At 40.7% G+C, this 21,017-nt stretch overlaps 1 protein-coding gene across 9 annotated transcripts in view; it reads right to left on the reverse strand.

Moving 5' to 3' along the window:
- The window catches only part of LOC116715755 (microtubule-associated protein tau-like), a 31,942-nt gene that overhangs the window by 8,983 nt on the left and 1,942 nt on the right, over positions 1-21,017 (reverse strand). For 4 of the 9 annotated variants that reach the window (XM_032556370.1, XM_032556365.1, XM_032556371.1 and 1 more), the window contains exons 2-8: positions 13,696-13,764; positions 6,603-6,765; positions 5,514-5,588; positions 4,470-4,658; positions 941-3,478; positions 595-795; positions 296-451 (exon numbers count right to left, since the gene is read on the reverse strand). In XM_032556370.1, the coding sequence (XP_032412261.1) occupies positions 296-451; positions 595-795; positions 941-3,478; positions 4,470-4,658; positions 5,514-5,588; positions 6,603-6,735 (3,292 nt within the window). In that variant the 5' untranslated portion in view covers positions 6,736-6,765; positions 13,696-13,764. The remainder of the gene's footprint in view (positions 1-295; positions 452-594; positions 796-940; positions 3,479-4,469; positions 4,659-5,513; positions 5,589-6,602; positions 6,766-13,695; positions 13,765-21,017) is intronic. The other 5 variants (XM_032556366.1, XM_032556368.1, XM_032556367.1 and 2 more) reach the window with 5 other exon arrangements.

Here is a 21,017-nt window from a genome sequence, read left to right on the forward strand (position 1 = left end):
CAAGACGTAACATTTTATTTCTCTCTATGTTACAAAACAAGAATCATAAACAAAAGAAACACTGAGCAGAAATAAACAATCATGACGCAAAGAAAGACAGCAGTTAAGGCAGTGAAAGTAACGGAAACGTTTGATGGATAAGAAGCACACGATGTTTGCCAGCTACATTGCCACTGCTCAATTCCTCCAAGAGCCAAAAATAAAGAGAGACCTGCCTCTGAATCTTCCACATAGGTCACATATATACTGACTTCACAACATGTATGCGATCTCTCTCCATTCACAGCGCTGATACCTGGCGAAAGGTGTTCACCTGTGGCCTTGCGCTTAGCAGAGCCGTGAAGCGGAGCAGGCCTAGGATGTCTGGCCGCCACTTTGGCTCCACTCTTTCGAGATGGAGAGCGACTTTGGAGGGCTGACACCTTACTCTGGTCAGCCCTCCTCACGCCTACTGGCGAAGAGGAGAGACATTATTATACCATCATGCACAAATCAGTTTTGACATAAAAAGCTGGGTTAAAAGTCAAGAGTTTTGGTAGTAACAAAAAAGTTAATTTTCTGGCTATAAACACTTCTTGAAAACAGAAGGAGAACCTTTTTTCTTTCTTATCTCCTCTCTTGGCGGATGGTAGGTAGGTGCTTTGCGTGTCACTCTGCATTCAGCAGTGCCAAGGCGGCCCCTTCCTTTGCCGGGTAACTGTTTAGCAGGGCAGTCCACCATCGTAGATGCAGCAGTAGAACTCTGTGTCTGAGGAAGGGCTACGATTTGCTCAGTCATGATACTTTTGTCATCATCTGCAGCAGAAAAGTATCAAGAGAGGACTAGTTCTCCATGGCTAGGTATTAGCTTACATCAAGGCATATCAGCTTTCTAAGTATATAGATTGAAGATCTTTGACTATATTGTAGAAGTGATAGATATATTAAATGTTCTGGGTACCTTGAGGGTCCATCCAGCTACTGTCTGTATCCAGGATGGACACGTTCATTGTGGTTTCATCGTTAGTTGCCAGACTTGCTTCTTCACCAATCTCTATGTCTTTCTCTTTGGTTCCATCCTCTTCAATCAGGACCTTCTTCTCTTTTTCATCACCAGTTGCATCACAATCAACTCCTTCCACTTCCTCTTGATAAGTTTCATCTTTCTTTACCCCTCCATTCTCTTCTTTTGTCCATTCCATCTTATCTACCTGCAGGTCCTCTTCCTTTTTATCCTCCTCATCACCTTCCTCAGACTGCTGTAATAGGTCATGGTCAGAACATGGGGACAAGTGTGAACTATCTGTAGCAGGCTCTCCTTCGTCGCTGTTTAGGGCACTATGGCTCCATTCTTCAGCTCCTGACTTGGGATCATCGTCCAGCATCTTATCACAAACCATCAGTCTCATTTGGTCCTTCTGCTCCTCCACTTCAGGTATATCAGGTATACTTTCCGCTGTTATATTACTCTTGGAGTGCAGAATCTCTTCAGGTTCTTCCATAATCTCTTGAGGCTCTTCCGCAATCTCAATGTCATCCTCCTCTTCGACCTCTTCATCTACTTGTGCTTGAGGTATTACAATGATTGGAGATAATACTTGTGGCCTTGATGAGTCTTTTGTTAGCGTTAACTCTGGTAATTGGATTTGGGGAGTCTTTTCACCTCCTGCCTTTTCAATGCTTAAATGCTGAGAAACATCTGAAGGTGTTTGTGTTTCTATTTCTCCTGAGCTTAAAGGTTTTTCTTCCAAATGATCTTGTAAAGGCTCCAATGATGCTGTCGTGGTTCTGTCAGCTTCCTCAGCTTTTTCTTGTTGATCTACAATCTCAGTGTTTGTCATCGCTTTGTTTGCCTCCAGGTCTTCATCAACACTCTTGGATTCTGAAGATTTGTTGGGCATATCATCTTTCCCCTGTGGCTCACCGCCTTGAGTTACTAGGGTTCCTTCAGACTTGGGGCTGATGGGACTCAGGGGAAATCTACTTCCGGTTTCTGCAGGAGTGAAAGTAAAGGAGTTGTCTGGTGGGATGGGTGAGGCCTCTCTAGAGGGGTCTTTTTCGACATCCACCTCAGGGATTGCCTGGATCTTTATGTCCCCAGGTAGACCAGTCTCCAGACGAAGTTCAGTAAGACGGTCTTTCGAAGCCGTCATTGGGATTAGTAAGCGATCTGGTTTTAATCCACTAGTCACAGCTTTCTCCAGAATCAAGGAGGTCTTTACTGGTGGATCTTTCTTTTCCAACACATGTTTTTGAGAAACCTGTGTAATTTCTTTCTGATCTTTTTGTTGCACTTGAGTTTGACCATCTTCAATTTCCACAACTTTAGAAACCTCTTCTTCTTCAGAACCCAAAGAAGGGAAGTGCTGGTGTTGAGAATCTCCAGGATTTGGTACATCGGCTGGAGAAGGCATGGGTGCCGAGTATTCACTGAACACGCAGTAGCCAAACTCTTCCTGTTGATTCTCCCCTGCCACCTTTATCAAAATTTGTTCCGATAGACTCAGCTTGTCAAAGGCATTACCGAGGAGTGCACTGGCTGGCATTGATTTTCGTCTCATGTGGTCCCTTATCTGTATTGACGGACGAAGTGGGACCCCAGCCAAGTCCAACATATCAGAAAGGCTTTCTGATTGGTCAGAGCTAGAACCATGCCCCTCAGCAGAAGCGTCTTCCATTGTCTGGATGCTATCAGATGGTGTCGGTGTTGGGATAATGGAGACTACAGGTTGAAGTGGTGAAGTATGCATCTCAACAAATGGGGTTAATGGAGGAACTTCTGTCCCCTCAAAACTTCCGCTGACTGGAGACAAACTTTCAGATAATCTCCTCGACTTGTCTACTTTTACAGTCGTTTCTGTCGAAGACCCACTAGGAATGTTCAAGGACAGTCTGCGTTGCTCTAACAGTGCTTTATCAGGTGATATTCTCACATTTTTCTTCTCTCGTCCTTCAAATTGACCCAGAGCTCTGTCATAATCTACACTTAACCCTTTCTCTGAGGTTAAACTGAGTTCATAATAGCCTTGTGACAATCCCTCTTCTTGACTTTTTGATGTAGTCTCAAAGTAAGTCTTTGAATCTTTATCTGATTCTTCTTTTAACTGGACTGTTTCTTTCTGAATGCTACTGTCCCCGTTGCCCTGACTTGTTGCTTCTCCTCCCTCAGTCTTCTCAGTACTTTCATTCAAAGGAGCTTGTGATTTCTTGGGTAACATAACTCCGGCATTATTTTCTGTTTCGAGACTTGCCGCATCTTCTGTCAGCGAAACATCTTTATGGTCCTTGACTTTAGACTCCAAAGGCTTGCAGTCTTCAGGGGATTCTTCTGTGTTATCTCCTCTGTCTTTATCAGTCTGTTTGGTTGAGGACCCCTCCGAGAGATCTTTCTCTGAAGTAGTGGGATGTTTACTCGAAGCAAGTTCTTCTTCAGACGTTACAGGACATTCGCCTTCTTGCACCTCAGACTCACTAGATGCTTTGCTCTCCGCTGGCTGGGCTGTGAGTTTGAAGGATGCTGTAGAAGTCTGGGCTGACTCAAGTTAGCAAAAAGCTTTGTTTGCAGCATCCACAAAAGCTAGCCCATACAGTCAAGCTGAGGTTTCCAGCACATAGATACTCTCCATCAAGCAAAACACACAGCACAGTGTATTTTGTGCCAGGCCACAACAGCACAAGGGGAGGTCACAGCATCAAAGATAGCGTGCAGAACTGGAACAAAGGAATGAGTTGCATGATGTTAAATGGCAATAAATAATGGTAATACACACGCTTATTGAATTCCTATTGTAATAAAAAGGGATACACAGAAAAAAACTAGTCTTACTTATTTGTCAATGACAATCAAGTAACGTATGTTGAAGGGTGAATGCTTTATTAGTATGACAATAAATGTCCAATGAGAGTTAATTTTAAAGCCCAAATTGGTTTAAACAACAATAGGAAAACACATTTATTCTTTATTGTGGGATGATATGAAGACAACAGAAAAACAAAAAGCAAATGGTTTACAACAGACTTTAAATGCATCCAGCATTTATTTGTGAGATACTCAGCAGTTTTTCCAATCACAATACCCCAGCAAAACTCACAGAAAAATGTACAGAATACAATGATGGTTCAGACAGTGATTCTAGCGTTTGCAATGTAGCTGGCAATACTAAGGTGCAGAAATGATCAACCATGATATGGTTGATTATGTGCTCAAAAAAAGCAAATGGTTGTGGTTAGGCATGAAACAAAACACAAAATCAAAATGCTATGTCACGTGATTATTTTGCAAACAGCAGCTCTAAGAACTGCAGCAGAAGCTCACAATGTCCAGAGCAACAAAGCAGCAGGGAAGGTTGGCAGCGAAGCCTGAGCTGCAATACAAGTTAGAAAAACCAAGAGCCGACAGCTTTGTACCCATCGCAGAGCACCAGAGGGTCATGCACAAGAAAAGCGTCCATTGTTCAAACACTCATGTTGTTTTCAAAACCCCCACACACCTGTCTGTGTCGGGCTCTGTTCACCGTGGTGATCTCCTCCATTGACGGCCTCAGGTGTTTGGGTTCTCTGGTAACCCAAAGCCTGGGACTCCCTTAAACAATCTGTCTGCTTTACGTGCAAGTCTCCTGGTTGCTCATATGCCACTTCCTCCACTGGAGGCCGTTGACTGACAACCTCTACTTTCTCCTCTGAGCAGGGGAACGGAGACACAGATGAGACATGGCTGACATTAAAACTAGCGTGACATGGTTGAAAATGACAGAGACAAAGATGGGTGCAAGCTAGATTATGCGATGTAGACTCTCCATTGCATAACCCAAATTATAAAGTTGCAAAAACATTATATTTTGCAAATATAACGTTTATTTATCCAGCAATGGGGACTTGATTTGTTACCCTAATATAAGTGTCTAAATGTATAAAAAGCTGTTTTCTAAATGACGACCTTTTAGTTACATTTACCAACCAACATTTCTGACATCTAATCAGTTAATAAATTCTGCCGTCAGGATTTTATGGATTTAAAAACCCATAAATTAAGCTAGTGCTTTTCCCAGTCTGTCAGCTTTTGTTGCTGAATCTAGGTGGGTGTTTTTATTGTTGAAAGCTAAGCTGACTTTGCGTGGAAACAGGAAACTGAGTTGGTGTTGGGACAGAAGTAGTTCCGGGCTGGAAATTGTGGCTTTAACTGAAAGCACCATTGCTATGACTCACTTTAGTACTGGAACCAGTTTGGGAATGGGGACGGGGGTAAGACGAATGGTAAAAATCAACAAACTGAGTGAACAAAGAACATAGTGAGCTGTTGACTATGAGAAGCAGACCAATAGAGACTGATGGGTCTTAAAGAAGAGAGTTGTTGTCACTATTACTATTATTATTAATAACTAATTGAGGTATTACTAGAGTACAGTTGGCCAAATGGACCAGATTATGAGCGGACCAGGACAGAGTGGTATATACTGAGGACCAGGAGAACTTCTCTGCTACTTTCACACATCCTGCATGTTGGAAGGAGGCTGATTCCTTAAAGTTCTGTGTACCTTGTCCCAGGGGCCCAGTCTGCTCAGCGGATGGAGATGGGGGAGGGGAGGGAGGCAGGTTGGCCGAGTCGTCCACTGCAGAGGGACAGAGAGCGAGAGAGAGACAAGACACAGCGGGAAGACGGGACATGGATGGAAAGACGGAGATGAGGAATGAGTCAGAGCAGCTTTCTATACTCAGCTAGTGTAGTAACGCTCAATATTCTTCTCATACCGACCTCCGCAGATTAAACGGTGACGATTTCATGTGACAGATCAACACAAAGTAGAGTAGAATTGTGAAGGGGAAGGAAAAGGATTCATTTTTCAACAAGAAGATGGTCCAGTCAAAGCCCAAACCTGGATCCAACGGAGAACTAATTAGTTTAGTTTAGTTGGTTTGTAAAAAAAGAAAAAAGGACGTATCGAAACTACAATCTGAAGATCCTGAAGACCAACAGGAAGTCAGTAACTGAAGCATCAGTGGAACTTCCTGCTTCTTTTTCTCCGTCGTTTTCCTTCCGCTTTACAACTGTGCACCGGTTCACAGCTGGAATGAGACAGAATGTGAAGAACTCTGAGGAGTGAAGACTTATGGGCAGCCCTGTGTCGGACATGGAGAGCTAACTCTGGCAGATGGAAACTCAAAGGTTCCTACACAGTGTGGAAAGTGGAGAGTTTTCATTACCTGGATACCCTTACACCTGACTTCTTCTTCTTCATTGATTTCCTTCCTTCCTTTTCGTCCTTCCTCATTTTGCTCTTCCTTCCTTCCTCATGTCCTACAATCATTTACCTCTTGTTGTACCTCCTTCATTTCTCTGTCTTATTTCATCCTTTTCTTTCTTGCCTTTCTTATTTATGTCATCATTATTTTCTAACTGGCATTCTTCCCTTTCTTCTATTCTCTTTCTTTGTCTTCTCTTCCTTTTCTGTACTCTGTCCTTTGTTATTCCTTCAGCTACTGTTGGATTGAACAAATTCCTGAGGAACTTTAATGTTTACTATCATAAAAACGTAGGTGGATTGATTGATTGATTCATTTATTGTCCTCGTCTCGTCGTGCCGTTGCTCTGCTCCACAAGCTTCAGCATGCGGCTTCCTCCGTACCTGTTACTGGAGGCGGAGCGGCCGCCGCAGCGTGGTAGCCGTTCTCCCGGTAGCCGTAGGATGAGTAGCCGTTCTCTCCGTTCTCCTGGCCGTTGGCGGCCCATTGGTCTTCTGGCTGCCTGCCGTCTGCCATGTCCGCCTGCCAGAGAGTCACCTACTGGATCTGAGGAGGGGCAGACAAGAGGAGGAGGAGGAAGAGGCCACGCATCACCCGAAAAACACGCCAAAATAAAAAATTTAAATAAAATAAAGGCAAGTCTAAATTTTCAACTATTTTCATGTCCGATAATCAGAGCAAAAGTAAGAATACTCAGTTCAAGAACACATACCATATACTATACATGGCAAAAAAAATCCAAAGACATATTCTGAAAAAAACCCCCAAACTAAACTCTGTCCAATTTTTTAAACATTATTTTTAAATCTACAGCACGTTCTGCAGAGCAACACTAAAAATGCCACCAGGGGGAGCCAGCGGCTGCAGTGAGCTGTTTGGTCTGGCCTTTGTCTCAACATCCATGTGCGGAGTGGATCCTCACATCCCTCAGCTGAGCAGAAACCAGTAAAATGAGCCTGAATGCTGCAGGAAACGACACAGCAGCAGCTCCCAGTGATCATCTCGACGCATTAGAAATACAAACAAAAGTATCTAACTCTCTAATCATGTAGCCTTTTGTTCCCCAAGGCAAACGCATGGTGTTTTTCAAACAGGATTAACAGGAGGCTAGCATCATCATCATCATCATCACCAAGCAGCTGCAGCTCATTCTCTCTTCACCAGACTAAACTTAATAAAGCCTGCTTCCTGCTGCTGCAGAGTCAGGACGGACCCAGTGACACCCAGACAAGCTGAGCCCAGGGCAGTCAGAGGCAAGGCAGGGCGGGGCGCAGCTGCTGCCAAGGAGGGAGACAGCCTGGAATCACACTGACCTGCTTCCTGCTGCCACTGCTGCTTTGGTAAAATCAAACGACACTCACACCCCAAGCTACACCCGAGAACATCTTCTTTTATTTGCTGAAAATCTTAAAGAGCAGGTTTCTCTGCAGGAATCTGGAGGTTGCGGGTTTAAATCCCTCTGGTCAGCAGTGAGCCATGCTGCTGTTATAGTTAACACAAACAGGATTAAATGAATCTGACCTGAACGAACCTCCTGAACCAAACATTGAAGTCCTGCTGTTGGTCTGAACTGACCTTCACCTCTTTCACTTACGTCAACACAACATTTTAACGCTATTTTAACTCATGACTTTCATTTTGTTTGGTTTTAAACTCATTTCATTACCATGGCACACACTTTTTTTTCAGAATTGAAAATCATTTACATTTAGATGTAATATTTATCCCTTTTGAATAATTAGTTTGCGTGTTTTCAGATAACTGAGTTGTTTCTATGTAGCTTTAACGTACCTAAGTAGTTATTCACTAAATTGAATCTAGAATCATAATAAATATAGTGTCGATTTATGAATTATTACAAATAATGTAAAGCTTGATCTTTCTCCTGTCCTTTTCTTAAAACTCAAAACTTATGTTAACCGTATTCTACCCTGGTTTGGGTTTGTAAACCTTGCTCTCCAGGCAGATCCTGTCATTCTGCTGTTAACTGGAGCTGACGTTGCCCTTTTTACTGCTCCCTTTCAGCTGTTTACCAGCCTCTCTCTGTACTTTCACCATCTGCAACATGAAATGCTTAAAAAAAATTAAACAAAACAAAATTTTAGTGGAAAGATCGAATTATCTCTCTAAAATCTACATCAACTTTAGGATGACTTTGTAGTTTGATGGGGCGGATATTTTCAAATTAGCCTGGCTATGTTGTGATCTTCATTATTATCTCAGAGTCTACAGCGTCTACACCGCTGAACTAAAGGGTTAAATCGACACCGCTATGAGTCCCAAACAACTGTCAGATCTGATCACGTCGTAGTACTCCGTCTTCAACACACCAGCAGGTTTTTAACTAGAAGATACGCTAAGCCAGAGAGGCTCCAGGTTCCTCTTTTGTCTGTTTGTCCTCTCCCTATTAGCCCCCCCACCTCGGTCCTAATCCAGCCCCGCCCGGATCTGGGTCAGTCTTCGTGCTTCCATGGAGCGCTGCTCACAGTCGGAATGTCACCATCCATTTAGGAGGCAGGATCTCCGGCAGCCTGTCTCCGCTGTAGGCCAACCTGGCCTTAATCCTCTGTGTGAGCAGCCGAATGTGTCCGACAACCTCCACCAGTAGGACCGTTTGGTCCTACTGGTGGAGGTTGAGCAGAAAAATAAAGAAATAGATATAAGAAACAATAAATACATTAAATGGTCCGATGTAAGCTTCAAACTTGAAGTTACATTCTCCTGCAAAGCTATTGCATATTGCAGAGTCGCGTCAACCAACACAACCCTACAACATCCAGAGCCTTAAGGAACTCCGGGCGGATCTCATCCACCCCCGGGGCCTTGCCACCGAGGAGCTTTTTAACCACCTCGGCGACCTCGCCCCCAGAGATTGGAGAGCCCAACCCAGAGTCCCCAGGCTCAGCTTCTTCAATAGAAGACATGTTGGTGGGATTGAGGAGGTCTTCGAAGTACTCTGCCCACCGGCCCACAACGTCCCGAGTCGAGGTCAGCAGCACACCATCCCCACTATAAACAGTGTTGGTGCTGCACCGCTTCCCCCCCCTGAGACGCCAGATGGTGGACCAGTAGCTAATATTAGCTTCTTCAAAATCTCAACTAATCGCGCTGGTTTTCAAAAATCAAATGAACCTATGATAATTATCTGCATTTCATACAATGAATTAATCATGCTTACAATTAACAGGAAGAGCATGGAAACTAAATGTTAACTGAAAGTTAAAGAAAAAAACATTACATCTAATGTAGCTAGTATCAATTACTGTCAAATTGCAGAAATAAAGACAGACATAAATTCTTTAAATACTTCTAAGAATGGGAGCTCTTTCAATAATAAAAAAAATCTTCGATTCAGATAGACGGTGAAAACATACATAAAAAAAACCTTCCAACATGAAAAACACTGTATTCCAGAATAGCAACAACACGACTTTCCTTCCACAATTATCCTTCCGCTTTGTGTTTGTCTTTCACATAAAACCCAATAAAATACGACCTGTATGGACTTACCGCAACTATAATAGGACTGCATGTTGCTGCCGAGCTTTCTTATTCTGCAGGATTCGTTCATTCATTGATGAAGCCATCAAGGATATTTCCCTGTGATTTTAAAATGCTAAATTAAAGCAAGAGGAAAATGGGAGAAATAAACCGTTCCTTGAATAAAACGAGTTTCCTACGAGATTATTTATCCCGTGTTTAAGCCGGACCAGCAACTTCCTCCTCCTGCAGCAGCAGATTAGCTTTCATTGACTTAGTAACACATAAAGGAGAATTAAAGCATAATGAGAACTGTCAGGTAAGTGTGAATAAACTGTAAGCACTGGAGCCTGGCTTCACAAGCATGGGGGTGGGGCCCACACTTACAAAAGATTAGACACCGAAATACCAGGCATATGGGAGCAATCACTTTAAAGTCACAGAAATGCTTCTTCTTGTCGTCCACCAGTCCCTGACATCTGAAACAAGGTTGAGCTTTTTTTTTTTTCTGGTAACGAACTGCCACGAAATTTGTTCCCACAAAGCAGAAGAAATCTTATGGTTTTTTTTTTAACAATAGCCATATTTGTTGTTGATCTGTTGCTGTTGCTAAGAGATGAACGTGTTTTCTGGTAACGAAGTGCAAATTTCTTGTGTCTAAGCAGATAAGCAATATTTCAAAAGAGCTTATGTTTTATAAACAATAACATGACTTGATATTAATTTGGTGTTAAAAGATGAGGATTTTCTTCTGGTAACGAACTGCCACGAAGTATAGATCTGATCTTTACTTTTGTGTTGAATGTCTGTTTTATATATATTTATGTTACTCAACAAGCTTGTGACTCTCCACATGCTACTGAGTACATTGTAACTTATGTTAGCATTGATGCTAATTCATAGCATCAGGACTCTGGGTTCCAATCGATGGGCACACTTGGCCAGGCCCCATTTAAATTTCTTCAGATATTTTCTAGTTGTTGTATGCTATGCTGGTACAAACAAATTTCCATCCCTTGGGGATCAATAAAGTATTCATCTATCTACTGTTAGAACTTATTTGATAAATGTGTTTCCATTTCTCCTTTAGCAAATTAACTTTTTTTTTTGGAAAAGCAAAAAAAACAACAAAAAAACAAACACGTCAAGCGAGCGTAAAAACTTTTTTATCAAAATTGCTGAAATTATTAAAAATTTGGCCATTTCCATCAACCTTTTCGGTCGCGATACTTCAAAATTTGCAACAAACCCCCCCCCCAAAATAAAACATTGATGGAAACACGGTTATTGTGAAGAGTTCGATTCTTCATCAGTTTTATTTTTATAGATAATCTCATATTTTACTCAAGCACCCTCAAACCGTGACACTTCCCCCTCCAAACTTCAGCGTTGTTACTGGCTTCTTCCTCAGTCTCTGAAATGTTAAATAGTTTCATCTTAGCTTATTTTATTGCCCTTATATTGGTATTTTCCTTCCATGTCTGTACCACCAATAAGCGTTTCAGAGGACACCAGCCATGTCATCGTTCCCATAGTGATACCACAACGTGGAGTCATGGAGGTCAGTGGTTGGTAGAGGACGGCAGCAGCGAACGGAGTGACTCTGACCATCCAGAAATAGGTCAGCGGATCGTGTTGGGCGCGGTGCCGCCTCGGGGTTCCTTCCCCACTGCTCTGACACAAAGGGAGCCATTTAAACCAGTCGATGCACTGGTGTTACTGATCGCTTGCATAACATCGAAATAAAGCCAACATAAAGCTCATAAAGCCCACAATTTATCACTCAAGATCAAATGTCTAAAACCCGCAAGCTATAATGTGGTCACAAAATGTATCCAATTCTAATATACTCACTTTTGTAGTTGCATCATATTTGTGTACTTGAATTTACTTAAGTTTCAGAGTCTATTTTTGTTTTAGAAAACAAAAAGTTAAGTAAGTAGTGAATAGATATTTGATTTATGAAGGTAAAAACTTAAGGAAGTGTTTAATTACCAGAGGCTCAAGTAAACTCGGGAGCAGTTTCCCCTCATAAGGAGATGTAAAACTCATCAAAACAAGAACATTTCTTGAGTTTCATATCTTGTCAAAATAAGAAACTTTTTCCACCATAGCAAAATGTAAAACTGGTTAAAATGAGGAGGAGTTTTATATAAATCATAACGAGAAACTTTCACTTTTTACAATAAGCTATAGAAATATGCTTCTCTAGCTGATTACGACTTCTTAAAAAACATAATGGAGATCACTTTGACTCTCCTTTTTCTTGTTTCTTATTCCAAGAGGTATTGGTGTGACAAAACCGTATTGCCGTTTTTTTTGTTACTTTTTTTTTTTTAAACCCCAAAAAAAAGTATCTTTTTTTTTCTTTTTTACCAAAACTTTTTTTGGTAAAAAAAAAAAGAAAAGAGAAATGGAGAAGTATCTTTTTTTTACCAAAGTAAAAACGTTGGATTTAATGAGACATAAATCTTGTTAATAAGAGAATGTTTTCTCGTTTTACCGAGTTGTTACTCACAAATTTATTTCTGAGATCTGGCCGTTTAAACGCTTCCATAAGAACCATCTACACAACACAATAAATAAACAATAAATACTCATTATTTTATGCAATTTAACATTCAATAACAATTTCTATAAAACACCTTAAGTCAGGAAATGTCTCAAGTTAAAAGCTTCTCTCCAAAACTTTGGTCAGAGCAATAATTAAATACAGTGTGATCACGTATGATTTAGTGGCGCATGTTTCAAATATTTTAAATAACTTTGACAGTTTATATGTAATCTGACAATGAGTTGTCATCGTGTCTCAAACTCAACCTTTTTCCATGTCCTCTCAAGACTCCAGCTGATCTGGACAGACAGGCTGGTGAGGAAGCATCCTCTCGTTTAACTAACGTTTCAAACCCAGCTGGGGTTAAACTGGAACACCAGAGTTTAACTTAATCACTGCTTTTAGTGGGTCAAAATGATATCAGCCCAAACCGAGCACAATCTCCTGCTATTATGCACATATGGAGAGCCAAGCCAATTATCTGGCTGCATGCAGCCACTTCCAGCCGACCCCTGTGGCTCAAGTGAGTCATGGGAAAAGTGAGAGTGAAATGTCAGAGAGAGTAGGGCTGAATGAAGCAGCTGGCAGTGGTCCACGCATGAACACCAACGTTTAGCTACATAATGTTTAGCAACGTCACACTTAGCTAAGTGACGTTTAGCTCCGTACTGTTTAGCTACATTACGGAGCTAAACGTTGCTGAACATTAGCTATGTAAGATTCAGCAACGTGATGTTTTGCTATTTAACGTTTAGCTACGGGATGTTTAGCTATTTAACATTTAGCTACGTGATGTTTAGCTATTTAACGTTTAGCTCCGTACTGTTTAGCTAAAACGTTGCTGAACATTAGCTATGTAAGATTCAGCAACGTGATGTTTTGCTATTTAACGTTTAGCTACGGGATGTTTAGCTATTTAACATTTAGCTACGTGATGTTTAGCTATTTAACATTTAGCTCTGTCCTGTTTAGCTAAAACGTTGCTGAACATTAGCTATGTAACACTCAGCAACGTGATGTTTCGCTATTTAACGTTTAGCTACGTGATGTTTCGCTATTTAACGTTTAGCTACGTGATGTTTAGCTATTTAACGTTTAGCTCCGTACTGTTTAGCTAAAACGTTGCTGAACATTAGCTATGTAACATTCAGCAACGTGATGTTTCGCTATTTAACGTTTAACTACATAATGTTTAGCTCCATAATGTTCAGCAACGTCACTTTTACCTTTGTAATGCTTAGCTACGAAACGTTTAGCTTTGCATTTTTTTCCTTTAACAATTTAAATGAACAGCAGAAGCAACACCTCTGCTGTCCAGAAGCAACAATTTTATTGGCCAAGATTTTATTTCTGCTTTCATAACTAAAGGGAAGCTGGAATTTTATATTATTTTTAATTTTCCACATTGATGTCACCATTTATTAATGAATCCACTAACTTACCTGAGCTGAAAGCTGAGCTTCTCTGCCTGTTGAACCAGGAAGGTATGTCGTTGAACTGTCGGCTCAGATCTGAGATAAAAATGAGAAATGAAGAGAAATAAACATTAGAATCATAATACAATAGTTAGATATTTGAAGAAGCAAGCCTAAGCCTATTTAATTTATCCACAACTTTAAGCTTAAACAACCAAATCCCATCTGGTGAGTCTTAAATTATATTAAAGTCTTTTCCACACATTCAGCTTTCATCTTGTGTTGTAGAGCCGTGCATTAGGCTCAGTCCTGCCTGTAAGCAACATTTATTACTCATCATAACAAAGCCACTGCCAAAACAATGTAATAATAGTTTGTTCCATTTTATTCTTTTGTTTATTATGATAATTTACTTTGAAATGAATGCCATTAGTACCACCATAATCTTCCTGGCTGATTTGTGTTATTGGTATTCAGAGAAGCTGGAAATCCTCATCAATGCATCAAGACAAGCTTGAGCGACACAACAGACTAATAAAAGGAGAAGCAGAGGTTTGGCGGAGAGTCTCCAAGGCAACTGCAGGGATGGTAATTTTGCTCCAACAAGTGATTACAAGCATCCTTCCTGTGCCAAGTAGACCAGCGGCTCCAGTGAGCCGTTTTTAGGATTTGTAGAATGAAGAAGTGAAATCTTGGGCCAAGATTCAAAGACAGACAGCCGTGCGTAGCTCTGGAACTGTAAGAAGGTGGAACCCGGAGCATCCTGTTAGCATTACAGGTGCCAAAACAAGCATTAAGACAATAATACAATTCTGCAAACAAAGAGTTTCTGCAAGTAGGAAGGAGATGGATTTATGAGAGAAGAAGGAAAACTATCTATTCGAAAAGAGGCAAGAAAAAGTCAAATGTTACTATTCTACTATTAGCAGATGATTATGTGTTTTTTATGTTTTCCTGTTTTAACCTCTTAACTTTACTAAAAAGGTTGGAGCCAAATGTAAAAAAGGAAATGATATCTAATTTATAGCTCCTTTTCTGGTAATATTTAGAATTTAATATATTTAATATACCGTAAATTCCGGACTATAAGCTTACGTTTTTCCCCACACTTCTAACACTGCGGCTTATACTAAGATGCAGCTAATTCATGTTTTTTTTTTTTCCATACTAGCAAAAACAATTTGCCTCCTAAAAGTAGACCAATCAATTAATTAATGAGTAGCTCCCAGAGGTCAAATGAAATTGTACGATAAATTAGGAGCACCTTCACAATTCAATGACTGATATTGCAAATCGCACTGTGCGTACCTTGAGATATTCCTTTAAGTAAAAAAAAAAAAAAAATTTTTTTTTTGTATTACCTAACCATCTTTCCGATTAACAGCACTATGGATAAAAAAAAAAATTGTGACAAAACATCTTGTGACACATGTCCATCCTAAAGCTAAATGTTATCGGTCAGTTTACTTTTGTTTATTTGGCAGCTTGGCGCGCTTTCTGTAGGCTAAATGTCACTGTGCAGTGAAGGGCTTATGGGAAGCCCGTTTCCGCCCCTCTGGTAAAAAAAATTAAATAAATTATCTCAAAATAATAAAGACATGATCAAGGTCCAGGATAAAGAGGGCCTCCCCCTGACTAGCAGAGGCTGATCTTTGACGATGTGTCTCCGCACCGCCCAATGCACGTGTGTTTCGGCGAAGTTCTCGCACTTTTCTCCCCCATTGTTTGCAAAGGCGCTCTCGTCAGACACACACACTGTCACATTTGTAACTTTATTAAAGACTACATTTTAATTTTTTTTAAAAATCAACAAAACATGTTCAAATGAATGATCCAACAAAAATAATCAGCTCAGTAATTTTCGTTTCAACAAGGTGTTGTGCAAATATCTGTGTGCCATTTATTTTCGTCTCTTATTTTGTGGAAGTGTTGATGTTGATGAGACTTTCTCCAAAATAACAAGCTTTTTCAACCTGCATAGCTCTGATGTTGAAAATGAGGAGCTGAGGTTCACAAATGACACAAATAAAATCCAGTCCAACATCTGGTTTGAGGTGACGCCTCTGGAGAAATATCCCAACTTTTCAGAAGATGTACTTTTAGCTTATCAGAGCTTTTTGGTTCCTCCCATCAGTCTGCAACTTCTCATGTTGAGGTCATGAAACCAAATTTCAGATCTACCACAACTGATTGATACCTGCTGGCCTCAGGTTTGCAACCAGCTTCTTACTATGAGAAACCAGCAACTTCCTCCCAGTGTCAGAATCTCACTGAGGAAGAAACTTCATGAGGTTTTCTATAACTTTAATATGTCTGCTATAACTGATGTATATTCCCGTATGAAATAAGTCAATAGAGTTTCATTTACAATCTTTACATCTTCGTGTCATGCGGTAGATCTCAGCCAGCTGGTGAGAGAAAAAGTAGATCTTGGTCTCAAAACGTTTGGGCACCTCTGATCTAAACCATATGGGGCCATATTTAAGCATTGGCTTTGTATGGATTTTACTATATATCTCATGCATAATTGGCAGGAGACACAAATCTGATATGTTTACTGTACGAAAGAAAGACGTTCTCCCACAATTTCTTACATTAAAAAAAAAAACTGTCCAAATGATTTGTCTTCAGTAAACTAAAAATGTGAAAACAGTTGCCTGTTATGAATTGGGATTGACAAATTAAAGGAATAACCAAAGCTAAGAGATTTATTTTGCTTCTTGGCAAATTTTTAGGGAGTTTTCTTCCATCTGTGCAAAAGGGGGGAAAAAAAGAGACAGAGACAAACTATTCTCCAAAGGGAAGCTGCGTGATGTGATAAATAAAAGGAAAGCAACTGTAATGAGAAGAAGAGAGTGCAGCAGGAAGTCATTTCTCTTTCAATGGCCTGCCGAGCCAGAACAGCGAGCTTACTATATAAAGAAGAGCGGGAAAAACACTGAGAGATTTGTGGTTCCATCCTGCCCCTAAAATATCAGGAAATGACAGGAATAGAAGAGCCAAAGCAAAGAATTTGTCTACAGCGACAGTAAACGGCCGTTCTCTCATTCTACTCTGCTCCACTTGCTGGGAAACCAAAGGTATGACAGGAAAACTCACATGTGCCACAATTTAAACAATGTAAAAATACATCAAAACGTTTCTCTATTGGAAATATGCCAGATGTTTAGGTAGCGATGCCTCGTGCGGTGTTTCCGTGTTTCACAAAAAATGTACTTTATAGAAAACGCCTCAGAGTTTGAAGAGGTAACAAAACCTTGAACTTCATCAAACTCGCACGGTTGTTGTTAACTTTCATGGTTTTTACCAAACTAGTTTGGATTTTGTGATATCATTGGTGTCCTAGTGGACCCACTGACATTCATGTAAGCAGTTTTAGCTCCACTTTTACAATTTATGCAGACAAATTCAGCTAAATTTGTCTATTTTCACACAATACGTCTTATACTGACGAAGAACTTGAAGCTTTCGGTTAAATCAAGACTACAGAAGGCACATTGAAACCGTTATTCAACGTGCCCCTTATAATGGAGGTCCAAATTTAATGGAGGTCCAAATTTTCTCACAACAGAAGTTTTAATCACTTGGAAAACAGTTTCTTTCTTCTGATATCAATCCATCATTAGGCTCTATATTCTGAATAGTGCTAGCAGAAAAAAGTTTATGTGTTTAGCCACCATTAAAAATGTTTTAGGTTTTTCATTTCTTCATAAAGATCCAAAAAATAATATTAATGTCTTTATTTAAGTGTTTTTATGCAAGTCCAGAATCATTTTGGGGCGTTTTATTCTTTGTGTTTCTGTTGTCAAAGCTCCAGAAATGGATGCCGCCTCCCGACTCCCTGATTCCCACAGCTTGTCGTCACACAGAGTCTCTAAGCAACGTCTCATCTTATCTCCAAGTTCATTAATTGAAGCTTTTACAGGAAGCCGTGCTGATAATTTGACGCCCACAATCTTATCAGTGATCCTCAAGCTTTATCTTATTACCAAATTCTGTTCGTCGCGCAGAGTGGCTCGTAAACTGTGATCAAGTCTAGAAAACAATGTTCCTTGTCGAACATCTCAACATTTTCAGCCGTTCTCGGGTCGTGTTGGCCTATGAATGGGTTGTAGAGAAGGCAGAAAGCAGAGCGACGGATGAAGAAGGAGGTCAGAGGCTGAGCTAATCCAAAGATACCGGCTCTTCATGAGGAATGAGAAACAGGAAATGAATCTTAATCTCGGCGCTCCACTGACCAGAAAAATTGTGTTCATCTTTATTAAAAGGCTCAAAAGGGGGGGGAGATGGGGAAAAAGATGTTTAAAAAATTAGGAAATAGCTTTTTTTTTTCTTTAAAGAAATTTAAAAAAAGGGAAGGATACGAACTGTGGCCGCTTTTACTATGACGCTTTTAAACGAGGATCTAGACTTGACCTTGGTTTGTGAAAACCAAACCAGGACTGGTTGAGGGTTAACACACCTCTGATCCACAAATAGAGGTGGTCACAGAAAAACCAAACCAAAACAAAAAAACAGTCACCATTATGTCTGTTTTAGTGTACAAATCTTTGGTCAATGGCTTTGTTTTAAATTTCTTTGTAATTAGAATTGTTTTATATTGTAATGTGAATTGATAAGCCAGTTGTCCTTCACAACATTCACACTGTGGAAAATCCACATTGAAAGTAGGTTTTAGTCAGAGGAGGCTACGTGGTACTACGTACGTTGCACTATACTACGTGGTACTACATTGTAACTACATTGTACTTTATGGCACCATGTTAAATCTACGTTGCACTACGATACAAACATCCCCACGACAGCTGACCACGTTATTATGCCAACCTTGTATTTCACCGTTGCAAACTACAGAACTATAGTACTAATTACATTTCCAGTTGTTTTCTAAAAGCTGGTATGATGTAGAAAAGTAGCTCCTTAACGGATTTATGGTGCTAACGTGACTCGTGAGGCAGCTGTGGTCGGTGTTGCTGTTCAACCTGGGGGTCCGGTCGGAAAAATCAGACAGCAGCCCTCAGAGGTTTCCCAGCTTCCTCCTTTTTTTTAAGTTGGCTGTCACCCCAACTTCCTCACCCATAATTCACCCTGACAGCCTCCTGCTCCCCACACACACAGGGAGCCCAACATGCTCATCCCCAGGCCAACAAACACCTCCATAAAACACACGGGATGCTGCATGAAACGCAAGAGGTGAGGGGAATCTGAAAATCTACAGCCGTTTTCGATGCTTTATTGATTCCAGAAATAAAAAAGCTATTTTACTAACTGTATTAAACTTCAGCAATGCTCCACCAATTTTACTGGATTAAGTAGTGTAAATAATGTGAGAACTTTTGACCTAAAAAGCCTGTTTTTTAACCAAAGTGTGTTGAACTGGGATGTTCTTTATGGCGATGTTGTTCAAGAGTGAACAGCCGCTGTAAACTGAGAGAAATGAAACTAAATTTAGGTGATTCAGGGTGAAAAAACTGGTAAAAGGACACAATCCGCAACTAAATATGAAGGCAAAATTCAATCTGTTTAACAACAATATCAGAATCTGTTATTATTGACAGATCATTTTCCAGTGTGAGCAACAGAAAGGGCTTTAAAAAGCAGAAATGGGAGGAAATAAAGAACAAACAGCAACCATGACGTACAAAAAAAAAAGAAGAAAAATTTAGCCAAAAGAAAAGCTGGACATGACGACATTAAGGCATTTAGCCATAGGGAAACGCTAATTTGGAGGATTTTACAAAGATTTTTCCAGGAAGAATTACATATAACTCCATAAAAAAAAATAAAATCGCCTAATTCAAACATCTGGTATAAATCCCAGCGACCGTAACAACACAAATAAATACATAAAATGAATTAAATATATAAAAATAATATGAAGCAAAAATAGAAGCGTCATAACACTGTCGGGATAAAATTAGGAACAAGAATTTAAATTACTCCAAGTCACCTAAAAAATCATTTTAAACATGTCTTTCAGTGTGAAGCGGCTCCAAATACCAGACCATGGTTCTACTTTTTACTGTCTGGAAAATACTTTTCTACTTATATCACACACAGGAACCCAAATACCATCTAATTAAATAAAAACAGGAAGGATAGTGTGGACCTAAATGTTGTGGAAACCTGAATCTTTTCCTTCCTTTAGGTGCGTGTGGAGGAGCTTTGAATCCTACAGTCAGACATAACCTCGGGTCAGGAGCTGCAGCAATATCCTGTTTAGGGCAGCAAACCGTGGGAAATCTGGTTCCGAGTCCTGAACTTTCCACTCAGGAAATCATTTCACATATAGGTGTCCTTTAATATTCCACGTCCAATCAGAAACTCCCACAGCTCGACCGCCAAACAATCTGCGAGCTTAAAGCCTGGAGAGTGAATTCGGATCAAAACCGAGCGTCAGCAGGTGCTGGCTGTTGAGCCCCGAAGGCAACAGCTGCATTTAAAAAAAACGTGGAAACGGGCAACAAAACGGCTCAGAACGAAAGTGTTTTCCATCCATCAATCAACATGTTGCCACCAGGCGGGGAGAAACGCAAGCCTGGAGGCAGACATTTCATTCCTATGAACTTCTCTAGAGGTCAGGAATGTGAGCATGAAGCTGTATTTTAGCTAATCCTGATGGGTATGAAATGACCTCCAAACAGCACGAGGGCGCTAACGAGCAACTTCAATACGAAGCACTTAAGCTCTAAAAAGAAAAAAAGATTTATTATGTTTATGTTTCTCTGACATTTTTTATATGAAGCATAATTGAGAACTGAAGAATCAACAAAAACCCAGAATCAAAACATCCCCTCACCATGACACTTGCTCCACCGTGCATATGAGCTGATATGACCTTAGCTCCACTAATAACATTTTATATTACATTATAGAAGTATTTTATTGGTGATGGATGGTGAGGGAACATCCCCAGCAATGGAAAAGGAGCTTGTGTGGTTGAGTTTCCACATCAGCAGGCGGTGTGAGAACCGCTTTCCTGCTCTGCCACCTTCCCACACGTTCACCACCTCCAGGATGCGTAACACCTTCGCCAAGCAGGCTTCAGTTGTAGCTGGAGTCTGAACGGCAGGAAAAAAAATGTTTATAAAGGCCTTGCGTTGCACACTTAGCAACTTCCTACCACCTCCACGTCCAGATCTGAAAGGTCTGGCTGACTAACAGCAATAAGCGGGAGAGGTGCAGTCGACTCCCACGGCTGCAGACGCCAACAACCTGAGCTGACGGGGTGAAGTGGGGGACAGGCTTCTGGTTCCGTCCCCAAACACGAGGGCAGAGGAAGGGCACGCTGCCCCCCTCCGACCTGCATGTCATCCTGAGTCGGTCTCCGGAGAGGAGACGGCTCGCCT

The sequence above is a fragment of the Xiphophorus hellerii genome, chromosome 24, assembly GCF_003331165.1.
Source record: "Xiphophorus hellerii strain 12219 chromosome 24, Xiphophorus_hellerii-4.1, whole genome shotgun sequence".
Classification (NCBI taxonomy): Eukaryota; Metazoa; Chordata; class Actinopteri; order Cyprinodontiformes; family Poeciliidae; genus Xiphophorus; species Xiphophorus hellerii.